The sequence below is a fragment of the Mustela nigripes genome, chromosome 13, assembly GCF_022355385.1.
Source record: "Mustela nigripes isolate SB6536 chromosome 13, MUSNIG.SB6536, whole genome shotgun sequence".
Taxonomy (NCBI): Eukaryota; Metazoa; Chordata; class Mammalia; order Carnivora; family Mustelidae; genus Mustela; species Mustela nigripes.
This window is the reverse complement of record NC_081569.1, coordinates 77,906,438-77,921,678: the sequence shown is the minus strand read 5'-3', so window position 1 is coordinate 77,921,678 and position 15,241 is coordinate 77,906,438. Positions and strand designations below refer to the sequence as shown.

General features: G+C 42.5%; 1 protein-coding gene across 1 annotated transcript; it reads right to left on the bottom strand.

Moving 5' to 3' along the window:
* Positions 1 to 12,740: 12,740 nt before the first annotated feature.
* FOXG1 (forkhead box G1) lies at positions 12,741 to 14,216 on the bottom strand. Its single transcript, XM_059371237.1, has one exon. It carries the CDS (start codon positions 14,214 to 14,216, stop codon positions 12,741 to 12,743), a length of 1,476 nt encoding a protein of 491 aa, XP_059227220.1.
* Positions 14,217 to 15,241: the final 1,025 nt, after the last annotated feature.

Below are 15,241 nucleotides of genomic sequence, written 5' to 3'. Positions count from 1 at the left end.
GTTGATGATCAGGGAGACCTAATTCCTGATTTTTGTGTCTTGCCCTTAGGGCTGAGTTCCTCAGGGCCAGTGTTCTCTTTAGACTCAAAGGAACCTCAGTTACTTTGTCCTTCTGAAACTCCTCAACTTTGTGAACACGATTCCCAAATATAACAATTTGTCCATTCATCAGCAGGGCTCCAGCCAGAAAGCACCAGGTTTTTCTACCCAAGAATCCCTTCATACATCTACCTCAGTCTCCATCCCAGATTGATTTACCTGGGAATGGTGCCCAAGGGGGACATGCCTACAGCAAAGAAGAGGAATGGGTACAAAAGTACTTAGTGCTATTAAAAAGACCTACCATATTAGACCAAGGCAGTCTTTTTTAGAACACTTGAGTTGGACTGGAATGGATCGTTCATCTAACCAGTGAAACAAGAACTCAGAGGAATGCCCGTTACAGCCATGAAACACATTTCAGACTGAAATGGATTCCATCTTCATCCTGTCGACCAAAGAAATTTTTTTAAAATTGTTTCTGCTATTATTGTTTGCATTATTATTAACATTTTATTTCTGTCATTATTGCTGCAGTTTTGTTATTTTATTTTTGTTGTTGTTGCAGCTATTATACTATTCAGTAGAAGTTTAGAAAGATTAGTCAGATTAATTAGTTTATTGGTAATTTAAAGCTGAAAACTGGTAATTAAGCCAAAAAACTAAAAATGATCAGGGATGATTCATACCAATGTAGGATTTGGGAGGAAGAGAGTCTAAATTTTGGATACAAAATTTGGCAGCTGTGAAATAAACAGGACTTGGGGATCAGAAATATGATAATTGAAATATTCTTAGTCACTCAACCTCTCCCCCTCCTCCAAATTCAACTTAAGATCATTCTGTGATTTGCTTGATAGAGGAAAAATACTATATTTGCTTTTGTTGACAGAGAACAAAGACCCCATGCTTTTTCTTCATGTGATTTGCATTTGCACGTGGATTCCCTTGCTTAGGACATCCAAATATCTAAGCTCACTCCCCTCCAAGTTTGCCTCTCTTTGCTCTAGTTATGCACCTCACTGGAGAGGGTGCATCATATAAGACAGGTATACAATTTCAGCCCTCTCCACAGACAGATTCCATGGAATATAAATTCAATAATGCAATTCTCTCCACAACAAGCTCTCTGCTCTCTTTCAAATATAATTAATGTTTTGATAGTGTAGTTCTTTAACTACATATATACACACAAAAACAGACGCACCCTCTAGCTTTGCTGTTTGTGCATTTAAAACAGAAATGGATGTGGCTCTTTCAGTGACTCCTAAAATTCCTCAACTCAGTCAGCCCACAGAGAAGAAATCTGTTTAGGTAATAACTGCACAGTCTGTTGTGTGCCCAGAAATATTTAAAACAATAAAAAATGCAAGCCCCTAGATTTTGATAGTCATTTTTTGTCAAATTTCCTAGAAAATAAAGGATAGTCTGAATTGATATTCTGATACAGACATTCACTAGATAACAGTCAAAATCAACAAAAACATGGTCCTAAACCACTGGTTGTCTTTTCCAAGTTTTGATGATGGAAACTGAATTTCAATACCTTCCATTTTATCCAATTGGTGCTAAATGAACACAGATGTATAAAAACTAGCAACCATAATAGGCAAAACTACAATGACTTCCATAGAAATTCTTTACTCCATCAAACACCTCAGTCATGTTTTAGGTGGATTATTTCATTTAATTGCAATCGGTTGTATATTAACATATTCATATGTGAAATAGATGGTCAGAAAGAAAGATGTAGATGACAATATGGCTAGTAGAAGTTAAGTAAGCAAATGCTGCTGAACTCCCATATTCAAATGTGCCATATCCCTACCATTTCATTTCTACAAGCTGGTTACAATTATAAGAGGACAAATAACCTCTCAGACTATAGGACATGATATATTTTCAGTCTTTAATAAAGAAAAATACATAACCTATATTTCTTAATCCAATGAAAGTATAAACTTTAATCTTCCCATATTGTTACTGAGTTGAAGAAGCTAGTTATTTGGAACTAATACACTGGTTTCCAAGCATCTTGGACATTTTGTTTGACTCATAAGTGCATATGAGTTGCTGGCAGGGGAAGCATTTTACACATTTTTCCACAAAAATTTTAGAAGGCATACGTAAAAGGGATTTCTCTTACATCTTTCGAGGTTTAATTTTCTTACTCTTCATGTAGGTTTTGGTGTTTGGAATTGTGAAAGAAGACAAGAGAATGAACAAGGAAAGGAGAACATGTGGCTGATTCCAAATAGATCGTTTAACTGGATGGGAAGAAACAAAAATATTTCCCCGGTGCAGTTGTACAAAGAAAGGGAAAAGTGTGTGATCCATCAAGAGCTCACTTGTGCTTTTTGTTATTGTTTTAGATGGTGGCCCATCAGGGTTCCTTTCCCATTACTTTCCTCCAAATTGTTTTCCTTGAGAGCATAAATGTGGAGACTATTTGTCCCTTCATTCTCTCACAGGCTAATATTTAACAGCAAATATTTTAGTTACATTTTCAGTAGAAAAAGTTTTTACAGGTATAGAGATTCAGTCTTAGTACAGAAGGAAATTACCAACTCCAATTGGTTAGATACACTTGATATTTGCTTGTGGTGAGCTGTAAAATTTTTTATATATGTAAGATTTTTACAGTATTGATCAGTAATGACATGTGAGCTATCAGAAAGAAATCCTCTTTGAGACTATATTTGTTCTCATTTCTTCCTCATTTTCCCTTTTGATTTGTTTTTGAAACAGTGACAGGACTACTTTTCTGACTCTCAAATGAGGTTTCCTTTGGCTCAGATTAATATTAAAGAAGATCACATACACGGTTGGAAAATATTGTTATTTTTCTTTAATGGGGAAAATTGGACTCCCGCGTGTCAGATCTGTGGTTTTCCGAAGGGCAATGGAAATGGTACTGACATCACTTTGCACTTTAACAATCGGATTTGGTCAGGGTACAAGTTGTTTGTTTAACCCGACAGCTCGGTGCACTCCGTCGCACGCTTTGCACACTCATTAAAACGATTATTCACGACCTGTCGAGTGTTTTCGGGTTCATTCACAGGAAAGTCTTGGAGCAAGCGAGAGCAATTCAAGTCAACACTGTCCACTACCCCGTGCACGTGAGGACGAGCTGGTGCGTGCGTAAAAAGACGGAGGGAGGGGTGGGTGAACACGCCTTAGCTATAAGTCCTGTTCATTCGATGCTCTGGAATCTCAGTCTCGAAAGAATGCCAAGAGTGCTTAGTCTTAAAAGGCTATGTCGCTGTGTTAACTTCAAGGGCTTGGCACAGGATAGAAAAATAAAATAAACCAAATAAACAAACTCAAATCTCTCCCTTCACTCCTTTCAACCTTCTGCAAAGCTTGAGGTCCCCGGGGCTCTCCCACCTAATGCCTGCAGCTGCCGGACTGTGAGGCTCCACCTCTGACGTCGCGGAAGCTGAGGATAAGTAGTTTCTGGAACACTCGCCAGGGTGAAGAGATTAATTCCCTTTCCATCTCCCAATGCCCTTTCCTTCTCAAGAAAGAATTCGGTTACTTTTCCTTTCTATATTTCTCTTAAATAATGGAGGGGGTGGCAGGAACGGGGAGGGGAGTGGTGGTGCAAGAGATGAAGAATATGACTGTTAACCATATTTGGTAGATGTCTTCCAAATTACTAGGGAAGAAAGACTCCTCTTCCAAACTGCAAGCAAAATTCTATAAAACGAGGAGTAAATAGCCCTCGATAAATTAGACCACTTTTTTTTTCCAATTTCCAAGTCATCTTTCAATATTTTGTGATGATAATAAGCACAAACAGGAATGAATCTCAATCTCTCACAATTGCCTGTACCTATAAAAGAGACACCCCGTGGTCTTTAGCTGTTGCATTTCTTCAAATGAGCCTTGATATATAACATTCACATGTGGGCTGTTAGTTCAAGAGAAGACCTATATTCCTAAGGTGTGATTGTAGATATACACTAAATAAAACAACAGATGAATGTAGAAATGCATTTAATATATACTAAAGAATTCTGAAATATCCAGTTAACAAAGTAAAGCCCCAATAACTTAAAGTTAACAATACCATTTCTATATCCAAATCTCGCTGCCCCTTGATTTTTCATCTACATCCTTAGTAAACCCAGTGGCCAGCTTATTATGAGAAAAACCTAGTTATGCCAACAGAAAAAGACAAGGCTCACTCATTGGTTTCACCCTATCATATCTGACATAATGAAATCATCTGTTTTTCTATTTTACTGAAACATCCATATAATATGTGAAGAGAAGAATGGAAGTTTTCAAGTATCATGAGGTTCTAATCAGAAACAGGTTTCTAATTGCTAAAAAAGCAAGTACGATAAGTAATTTTGTAAACTCTTTGGGTTGCTATAATTCACTATCAAGTTTACTTAAAATTGATCTGTCAAATGTGTTTCCTGTACAAGCTCTTTCATTAAAGCCAACCTGCAATAATAATCAAGAGGCAGATGCTGAAATATGTAAGTAAATAACTGAAAGTCTCTGCATAAATAAACACAAATCAATGCAGTAATAGACAACACTATCGATGTAGGAATGATCGATTTTAGTCTTCCAACCTGCAATCAGAGCTTGCAACGTATAATTAAAAGTAAAATTTTCAACTCTACCACTACTACTACTACTACTACTACTACTGGGAAAATAAATGAATAAATAAACAAGCCGTGCTTGCTGCCAGTTTTACCTGATCCTACTTTATTCCATTTAGAGTATTTCTGAAGGGGTGGGAATATTCCACTTTTTAAGGAAAGCTTTGTCAAACTTTAAAACATTATTAATTATAAAAATCATAAAAGTATCAAATAATAAAATTCCCTCCTTTTTCTTGTTCTGAATTTTTCAACCTTTATCATACCCTCTAATTATTCAGCACATTTTAATAGGAAAAACACACACTAGTGCTTACTATTTTTGAAGATTTTTTCCCAACTACTATGACACTTTGGGTTTAAAGATTCTTTGGTCCTTTTGTTAAAACAAATAAGAAAAATTTAATTTCTTCAATATACCCTGAAGCTCTCACTCCCTGCCTGCATACACAAGCAATCTGAAATAAGGGGGAAAAAGCATCTGCGTTATTCCATAATTGTTTCTTACAATGATTGCAAAACAGAGTCTGACTAAAAGAAATAAACATGCCTTGGATTTCTAGAAATTGATATCTAGAATGGTTCAGATTTTGCTTAACATCAAATTTCCTTTTTGGGACTATTTATCTTTGGAGGGCAGAATTAATTTAGGTTAGCAAAAACCAGTGTATGATGATTTTGAGTATTTAGGTTCTGAAGAGTAATGAAATACAGTGTTCATATTTTTCTCTTAATCAACAAAGATGCTTATTTACATCCATCCTTGAATTACTGTAGTCCTTCTGGAGCATAGGCCTTTAAAAGAATTTCTTAGTTATGAAATTCAGCTTCTTTGAAAGTGATCTTTCTTACATAATAGCACCTAAATATGGGTTTTGGTTATATTACTATGTGACCAAGCATTCTCTAACTCCTCTCCTTCCCATCCAAGGGCAACCAGACCCAAATGGAAAAAATATCATCAGTTATTGTTTAGGGTTAATTTAACAGATAATTTAACTTCAAACAACAACAATCAGGTCATTACATTTCAGAGCAATGAGAAAATGAAAGAACCCAGAAACAACTCTCCCTAACTCCACTACAGTTTTGGGTTTTTCTGCCCAATCAACGGCATCAACAACGTCTGCCCTGCAGACGTAGAGTAAGATATGTTTGTACCTTAAAAGTGCTCTGATTCAAAGAATGAGACAGTAAGGGGAGCAGAAAGGAGGGGGTGGGTGGGTAGCCAAACTGAAGAAGACAACACAGTTCAGGGAGTGCTAGCTCTGTAAGAAAATTCAACCTAAGGCGAAAATGAATACCCAAACATGTCTGGCAACAGAACACTGTTTCATTCGGACACGAATCCTCAAATCTCGCAAAGTGCGCTGTGCTTTCCTCCCAGGCAGCTTTTCCGCAAGGCCAAAGACCAGGGGAGAGGATCACATGGGTTAAGCAACGGACTGCCAAAAGGACGTGGGGCATTTTATCTCCCCTCTCACCCCTACAGACACAATTTTGAGAATTACTTAATATTATTTTAAATGCCTTTTCTGATGACAACGATTTCAAGATTTTGCCTACCTCAAGTTTTAATAGAGGGTCAGGTGAGGCTGGAGTTAAAGCATCGAAATTAGGTCTTATGGAGGGTCTGGGGGGGGGGGCAGCTGGAAGTGGACGAGCTCTATTCTGCCTGTCCTTTTCTTCCCATCCTCTTTCCAAATTGAAGCACCCCCAGAGAATCTCCCACGGGATGCTCTCTGCCCACCCAAACCCCGGCCACCCTCTCTCCAACCCTTAATGTTAAGGTAACTCTTATCCAAGGCTAGCTCTTTTCCTTTAAGAACCCTTCACCTTGGACCACAGGCTTGGGCAAAAGGGAAAATGGGGTAGAGAGCAAAATAGAACAGGAGTAGGGAGTGGAAAAGAGAAAAGATGTCTATTACAGAGAAAACAGTTTTATCAACTAGCAGATAAGTGCTGAGATCTGAAACCGCACCAGGTAAATAAAAAGAAACAACTTTCAGGGAGGAAAGGGGGGGGGGGCAGACAAGAATAAAAAGAAGGTGGGGAAGCGCGCCAGCCCTGGCTGTGGAGTCAATTTTCCTGGCATCAGGCAGTGTGAGCTACCAAACTCTAAGTAAGCTCTCCTTGTCCTGGGCAAGAGCGCCCTCACCTTGTTGCTCCCTGCTCAGCGTCGGGCTTCGCGTCCGCGGGAATCTCGGCCGCCACTTCCCGAAGCGCCTCTCCTACCCGGCTACCGGCCGCCAGCGCCGCCCGGACTCAGCAGCCCAAATCACTTTTCTACTTGATTCCAAAGGCCGAGAAAACAACGCGGCTGGATTCCTGACGCGCCACCGTGCCCTTCTCCAGCTTCACCCAGGAGTCCCTGAGGCGCCGGGAAGGCTAATAGGAAATCTCGGCGAGGGCCCCGAATACACTTCGGGTGAAACTAACCTGTGTCTGGCGCGCCCCGGGCACTCTCGGGACAGCCAGGCTCTCGAGCTCGCACTGCCGTCTCCTAAGTGTGCATTAAGAATCAATTATTTGCCTGAGATTCCCAAAGCCGGGAACTGGGATATTCCCATCAGGGACAAAGTCAATCCCAGAACGGTGCGCTTTTCCCGAGTCCTCCGAACAGGCGGAGGAGTAGCCCCCCACCCCGGTCCCGCCGCACTGTACCTGGAGCTGTTCCGCTAAATCCCGCGGGGACCCTCGCCTGACCCAGGCCAAGGAGCTGGGGGCGGAGGGCCAGATCTGGGAGAGGTTGGCAAAGTTAGTGTGAAAATAGAGGGAGGAGGGGCGTACTGAAAAAAAAAAAAAAAAAGTGGGGGGGGGGTAGAGAAAGAGAAGAAAAGAAAAAAAAAAAAAGAACTTCAGAATTAGACAAGTCCTTGGCTCTGGAGCAAAGAGCTCTGTCTCAAATAGGGAGAACAAATGCCTAAGAGTTTGAACGTTAAGAAAGGTCCGTTAGGGTATTCTGGAAGCTGCGGCAAGACTCAGAAATCTTATTTCCACCAATTGAATTACTCGCACTTTGGGACCTATTTCAGTCTCCCACTACCCCTCCTACGCATAAATTCGACTCGTTTTCTCTTCATCCCTCTTTGCCATCTCTTCATCCTCTTTACTTAGGGATCCACGGTGCCTTTCTGCCGACGTGGAAAAATCATGCATTCTCTCATCTACTTCTGTTGAGAGCGCGCCCGCTAAGAAAATTTTTCCAAAAGAAGAGCACTTTAGCCCCGGACCTCAAAGACGCGGTTTAAGCCTTAGTAAAAAGCAATCTGGCATAGCTCTCCTCCCTCCGAAAAGCACTTGCACTTACCAATCTTGGGGTAAGAGTGTCCCAGTCCTTAAATCTTTTTCTTCGGCATCCTTCGGCCAACACCAGGCAGTCTTGGGTGAAGGGAAAAAACAGACAGAAATCGGAAGGGAGAAGAGACTCAAACATAACACAACACTACACCATATATTCCCCAGAGCCACTTTGGCCTACATCCTCAGGACATGGTCCAGGCAAACTGACCGCTGGAGTGGGGAAAAGGTCGGTTTGGGGGCCAAAAACCTAAGAGGTGGATTATTTTAACTGCTGGTGGTTGGGGGAGGGGAGGCCCTAGAAGGAGGATAGGGAAAGGCGGATGGCTGGGATGAGAACACGCAAAAAGAAAAACACGCAAAAGAAAATCGAGAATGAAAGCCCTTTTGAACTCTTACAGGTAGGTAGTTTTTAGGAAGAATGCAGACGTGTGTACTCGCGAAAGGAAAATCTAGATGACCCCTATTCTTTCCTTATCTCCAGGATTTGGCCTCAGTTGGCTTCAAGGGGGGGGGGGGGGGGGGGGGAAAGGGGAGAATTTTAATTCAAATTTCACCTACCCCGCTAGTTGGAATGGCTGCGCAGATTTTCACGTTGGAGAGTTCCATCTGTCTGGCAGAAGCTGGAGTGGTGTTGGGGGCAGGTTATCTGGTGAAGTAGGAATGTACAGGAACCCCGCCCTCTAGGCACAGTTATACAACCCCAGCAACCCGTCTCAGCCAGCTCTAAAACCTCTAATGATCTTCACCTTCACCCTTTGTTAGCCTATTTCTCCAGCAGGCATTTAGTTCCAAACACAACTAGCCATCTTAGATATTTATAAAATTAATTTCTCAAAAGCAAAATTATTTCAACACAAATTCCTCAACAATGTTGTAGGAAACAGTTTTTAAAAACCACTTTTATATATTTAGAGCTCTAAATATATTCAATTTATCCACCTATTTGGGTGAAATATCCACCAACTTAAATATATACAATTATATCAATACAGGACTCATTTTTTGGTCTCTCTACACTTGATTTTATGCAAGTCATATAAACCACATGAAATCTTCCATTGCCATAAAGATACTTGAATTGAATATTATTAGTTCTGGACTTCATGTTCACTTGACTTCCAATTTTGTAACAAGTTGGAGAAACGTATTTGGAAGAATTCTCTCACTGCTCTAGTTTAAATGATTTTCTCAATGTTTTATATATCAATAATCTATATTAACTTTGTATCAGACACATTCAAGTAAAATACTTTAACCTGGAGATAAACTGCAGTTTGATAATTCAAGTTTTAAGCTGTGATCATTTTTAGTTCCAAAATGTCAAAAAGAGCAAACTTCCTCTCATTAAAAATAATCTTTAGTATGAAAGAAGAAAAAAAAAAGCTTCTAAAAGTTTTGAAGTGTTTTTCTGGCATAAGCTAATTTTAACTGGAAAAAGTTGGTGATAACAAATATCAACACAACATTACAACCAATTTGTTGCAAAAAAAAAAGAACCTATTAAATGTCATGCTAGAACACTGAATGCCTTTGAAAAAGATAACTTGAGAGATGATGGGACAGATTGAGATAAATGAAATGTTCATATTGGGCTTCAGGAGGCCTTCATAAATTTCTCTCTCTGTATATCCTTCTTCCTATCTTGTATGCCTATTCAACAAGCTATTTTTACTTCTAGTCTCATCCATTATATATGTAACTTGGAGATGTATCCAAAGAGAACTTCCACTACAGTCTTTAGGTCCTATGAATTCTAAGAAGTCAGTTTTAAGCTTGACCTCAAAGTATGAAGTTTGTCATTGAAACTTGATTTCTCAAATCATGCAAATAAACATTTATCACAAATAAGTATACTCATTTAATATGGCCAGGAAAAAAAAAAAAACACTCATGGAGGAACTCTTTCTTCTCTATGTCCCTTTTACCACAATACAAGAGTTAAACTTTCTTTTTAACTTTTGATAGGCAAAAACTATTTCTTCTGTGCCAATACATTCTTATTCCACAAATAAAATCCATGGTAATAGCAAACAATACATCATCACCTTTTTTAGTGTAAACACATGCTTTTCGTTGAGCTGTTTTGGTTCACAAATATGTAATGGGGATTTCCCTTGCCTAACCTCATTCACTTGGACTCTATTACTATTTTTAATGTCAGTCATAAATTTAGCTTCTAAAACAATTTATTTGTGGAATTTTCTTTTATGCTTCATTTTGAAGAACTGTTAGATATCAAGAAGTTGGACCTCTGCTTGAAACTGCTCTCTTACTAAGAAAATAAAATCATGTCCAGTCTGCTTAGAGGAGATAATTAAACTAGCTGTCTTGGTATATTTTAGTCTATTTCCCATTTGTGTATATTTGGTTCCACCTCTTTTAATTTTCCTGGACTTTTTCTTTCTATCTTTCTTTGAGAGCACTCTTTTCTTTCTTTCTTTCCTTCTTTCTTTCTTTTCCTTCCTTCCTTTCTCTTTCTTTCTTTTTGGTAGTAGGAGATGCCCCCCCCCATCCTTTTTCCCTTTCTTCTGTCTCTCTCTTCCTCTGTCTCTCCCTTCCACAACCCACCCATCCCTGTGTCCCAATATTAACTATTCTGCATTTCTATTTCAATCTATTTGAGTCAGCTTGCTTCTCCTAAGCTTTTTCTTTTTTTTTTTTTTTTTTCCTTTTTTTACCCCCCTGAGCAACTCTCTTAAGTGTTTGCCGATAACATCTTGGGGACAGATTATTTTTCATTGGGCCCATTGTAAGAAGTAGCCAGCTTATTGCATTACTGCAGAACACATTTCAGACTATACAATTGTAACAAATGAACAACTTGTCCTCCATAGACTCTCCACAGGATCCAATTAGTTACTAAACCTTTTACTTAGGTTTTCTAATTATTTTCTGGAGCCATAGCAATTGGGATGCTGAAACAATTCAAAAAATGTTTTTTGTTTCAGATTGATATATATGCATATATATGCATGCATATGTATACTGTAAGTTAAAACAAAATTATGACTATAAGCAAAAGGAACAAATCTCTAGATTAAATTATACAGACATTTAAAAGGGAATCAAATAAATACCTCTATGTTGTAAAAATGAAAGAAAAGGAGAGAGAGGCATTTTACTTCTTCTGAACATCTAGAATTTTAAGTTGTTATAATTAAAAATAAAATATAAACATTGATCTGAAAGTCATTACAACAGGTGATCACTTCAGCAAATCTATATTGCAACTTCAGCACATCTTTATTAGAACTCTTTCATTGTGGGTAAACAGCCACAAAAATAAATGCTGACTTAGAAAGTATAAATACAAATATTTAAACAAAAATATTTGCAGCATTCATAGCGCAAATTTTACCTGAACTGAAGGGCTCTGTGTGTCTATATATATATTACATATGTGTGCATTATATTCACTTCTATCTAACCATATACATATATTTATTTATAATTTGCCAAATGCTATAAACAAGATACCTGAAACAAAATATATAAAAAGCATTCTATCAACTGATTTGAAAATAAACACAAGGTAAATAGCTATGCACATAAAATTATTTTTTTTTTTGCTGTATATCTACAGAAACTTGAAGATATCAGCTGAAAAGCCTATACTTTCTTTAAAGCTGTGTTTATTAAATAGCCTGCTCCTTGTGAAATTTGATTCCACAATGGAAAAAAATACTATTTAATTTTTAAAGTCTCAATTCAAATGAAGGAGCAGTTAAATTTTAGTTGGCTGAAAAAGCCTCTGAATTCCCTAGAACTTTAATGGTCTTTTAAAAATTAGCTCTATTTAATAAAAGAGACAAAAGTATCAAGATATATATGAATTTAGCCTATTTTTTATTTCTGTGTGTTCATAGTAAACATTTTTGTAAGTGACAAACACGGGCATATGACCACAGTATCACAATCAAGAAATTTTAAGACAACATTAACAATCACTCAAATTTATGCGGCATTTGCGCAACACAGGTTACATATTTGCAAGGTTTACCTATAAGTACAATAGGTATTAACATTTCACTACATTTAGAAAAAATAAAAGTGACCTGTTAGTGACCACATACATCAAAATATACACAACACAAACTGAAGGCAATCATTAATTTTGTCCCCTTCCGATTCATTTGAATGGGCAGTGCTGCCAACTGAAACAACTTTCCTTTTTTTGTTTTTTTTTTTTGTTTTTTTGTTTTTTTGTTTTTTAATACTTAGCATACCAAGTGCATTTTAGAACCCAATCTTTGGTCTAAAAGTAAACAAAAGGAAAAAAAAAACAGTTTTTTAAAGAAAAGGACAAAACAATAAATGGCCAAAATAATTTCCTGGGCACCTTTACTACGAATGCTTCTTAAATACAAATTACAGTTTAACATTTTAAAACTCTCCCCATAATTTAGGTTGTTCTCAAGGTCTGCGTCCACCATAAAGATCCATGATAACTTATAATACTGCACACATGGAAATCTGGTGGCTCTTAAGAGATAGACTTGTCAGGTTTGAATGAAATGGCAAAGCAGTCACTATTTAGATACACATTCTACTATAATTTTGACTTCCAAACCTTATATTCTACAGTGTATTCTCCCCACATTGCACCTCGCTGACACTCCACACCTTGTTAGAATAATAAACAATCCTAAAGACTGAACAAACGTACAGAAATGGGGGGGGGGCTTAATAAAAAATACCTGGACTTATTTTTTAATTATCATTTACAATGCAAATGTGTGTAAAACGTTCACTTACAGTCTGGTCCCCGGGATGTTAATGTATTAAAGGGTTGGAAGAAGACCCCTGATTTTGATGTGTGAAATAATCAGACAGTCCCCCGGACAGTCCCGTCGTGAAACTTGGCAAAGAGGGTCTTAAAGACTCACAGGGCAGGGTCGAGGGGGCCTGCGGAGATGTGGAGGAGGACGCGGCCCGGGCGCTCATGGACGTGCTGCTCTGCGAAGTCATTGACGGGTGCGGGACGTGGGGGAAAAAGTAACTGGTCTGGCCCGCAAGCAGGTTGACCGAGCAAGGGTTGAGGGAGTAGGTCCCGGAGCAGGGCACCGACAGGCCGCAGGGCACCGAGGCAGCGAGCGCGGCGGCCGTGAGGTGGTGCGTGGCGTACGGGATCTCCCCGTTGACCAGCCGGTCCACGCTCAGGCCGTTGGCCGTGGAGAAGGAGTGGTTGTTGCCCAGCGAGTTCTGAGTCAACACGGAGCTGTAGGGCATGGGGTGGCTGGGGTAGGCCGACGTGGTGCCGTTGTAACTCAAAGTGCTGCTGGCGCGGGGGTGGTGCAGGGACAGGAAGGGCGACATGGGCCAGTAGAGGGAGCCGGCGCGGTCCATGAAGGTGAGGCCGGTGGAGGTGAGGCGCGCCCCGCGCTTGAAGGCCAGCTTGGCCCGCGACGTGGTGGAGCGGCGCCGCAGCTTGCCCGTGGTGCCGCCGATGAACACGTCGTCGCTCGACGGGTCCAGCATCCAGTAGTTGCCCTTGCCCGGGTCGTCGTAGTGGCGGGGCACCTTCACGAAGCACTTGTTGAGGGACAGGTTGTGGCGGATGGAGTTCTGCCAGCCCTGCTTGTTCTCGCGGTAGTAGGGGAAGTTCTTCATGATGAACTCGTAGATGCCGTTGAGCGTGAGCCGCTTCTCCGGGCTCTGCCGGATGGCCATCATGATGAGTGCGTTGTAGCTGAACGGCGGCTTCTCGTACTTGCCGTTCTTCTTCTCGCCCTCCTTGCCCCCCTCCCCGTCCTTGCCGCCCTCGCCCGCCCCCTTCTTCTCCTCCCCCCCGGCGCCGGCGCCCTTCTCTTTCTCGTCCGGCCCGACGGGCGCCAGCTCCCCGGGCCCGCCGCCCGGCTCGCCCTTGCCGCCCAGCCCGTCCGCTTTGGCCCCGTCCAGGGCGGCGGCCGGCGGCGGCGGCGGCGGCGGCGGCGGGAGCAGCAGCTGCTGGGGGCCCTTGTCGTCGTCGGCTGCCGGGGCGCCCCGCGCCTGGGGGGGCTGCGGTGCCTGGGGCGGCGGCGGCGGCGGCGGCGGCTGCTGCTGCGGTGGCGGTGGCGGTTGCGGGGCGGGCGGCGGCGGGTGATGGTGGTGGTGGTGGTGGTGGTGGTGGTGCTGGGGGTGGTGGCTGTTGTGGTGGCCGTGGCTCGCGTGGTGGTTGTCGTTCTGGACCGCCTCTGGCACCAGGCTGTTGATGCTGAACGAGGACTTGGGGATCATTTTCACCTCTTTCCTATCTCCCATGTCCAGCATCACCCAGTCGTCGGGGGGGAAACGGCGGCGGCGGCGGCGCGGGAGCGGGACAGCGGCGCGGCGGGCGGCGGCGACCGGTGGGTGCCGAGCGGGGCGCGGGCGGCGCGGGCGGCGGCGGTGGCACTGAGCGCTCCGGCAGCAGCGCAGTTGGACCGCAGGCTCCGGCGCTGGCAAGTCATGTAGCAAAAGCAGCAACCACCCCTCAGGAATTAGAAGAAAAAAAAAAAAAAAAAAGGAAAAGAAAAAAAGAAAGAAAGAGAAAAAAGAAACAACCACCGCCCCGGGGGTGAAGCTCCCTCGCTCCCAACTCTACTTCTTGGTCTCCCCCCCACCCCCCGCTCCCCCCCCCTTCTGCTGCTTCCTCCTCCTCCTCCTCTCGCAGCAGCAGTCACAGCAGCAGCAGCAGCAGCCCAAAGGGGGGGAGAGCCGGGCGGCGGGCGGGCGCGTCCCGGAGCGGCCGCGGCGAGGCTGGGGAGACAGCGATCGAGGCGGCTATAGCCACAATTAATTTTCCGAGCTACAGGCGCACACTAGGGCTGTAAAAAAATTTTTGGTTTAACCTTTCCTACCGCTGGGCCAATCAGAGCTGGCGGCGTGCGGGAGCGTCTCTCCTGCCGTCGACCAATCGGCGGATCTGGGCCCACCCACCCCCGCCCCGCCCGCTGGCTCCCGCCCCCTCGGCGCTCGCCTCCCCCTCACCGCGGGCCTGGGCCTCGCGGCCGCGCGGAGCCGCGCAGGGATACGCCGCCGGGAGCACGCTGCGCCGCGGCCCTTCTCTGCGCCCCCTCCACCCCCTCCACCCTGCGGGTCTGCCCAACCGAAATCCCCCTCTTAGGACAAATATCTCACACTTCTGGCTGCCTTCTCACTGTCTTGGGTCATTTTCTTTTGAGCGTCAATATTTGTCGTTATTGATTAAAGTTTGTATTCAATTTTATTTATTTTTTTTTTTTTTAAAGCGGGGGCGGCGGCGGCAGCGGTGGTGGAGCGAAGAGTGGGAGTGCAGGGAGAGGATGCAAGGACAG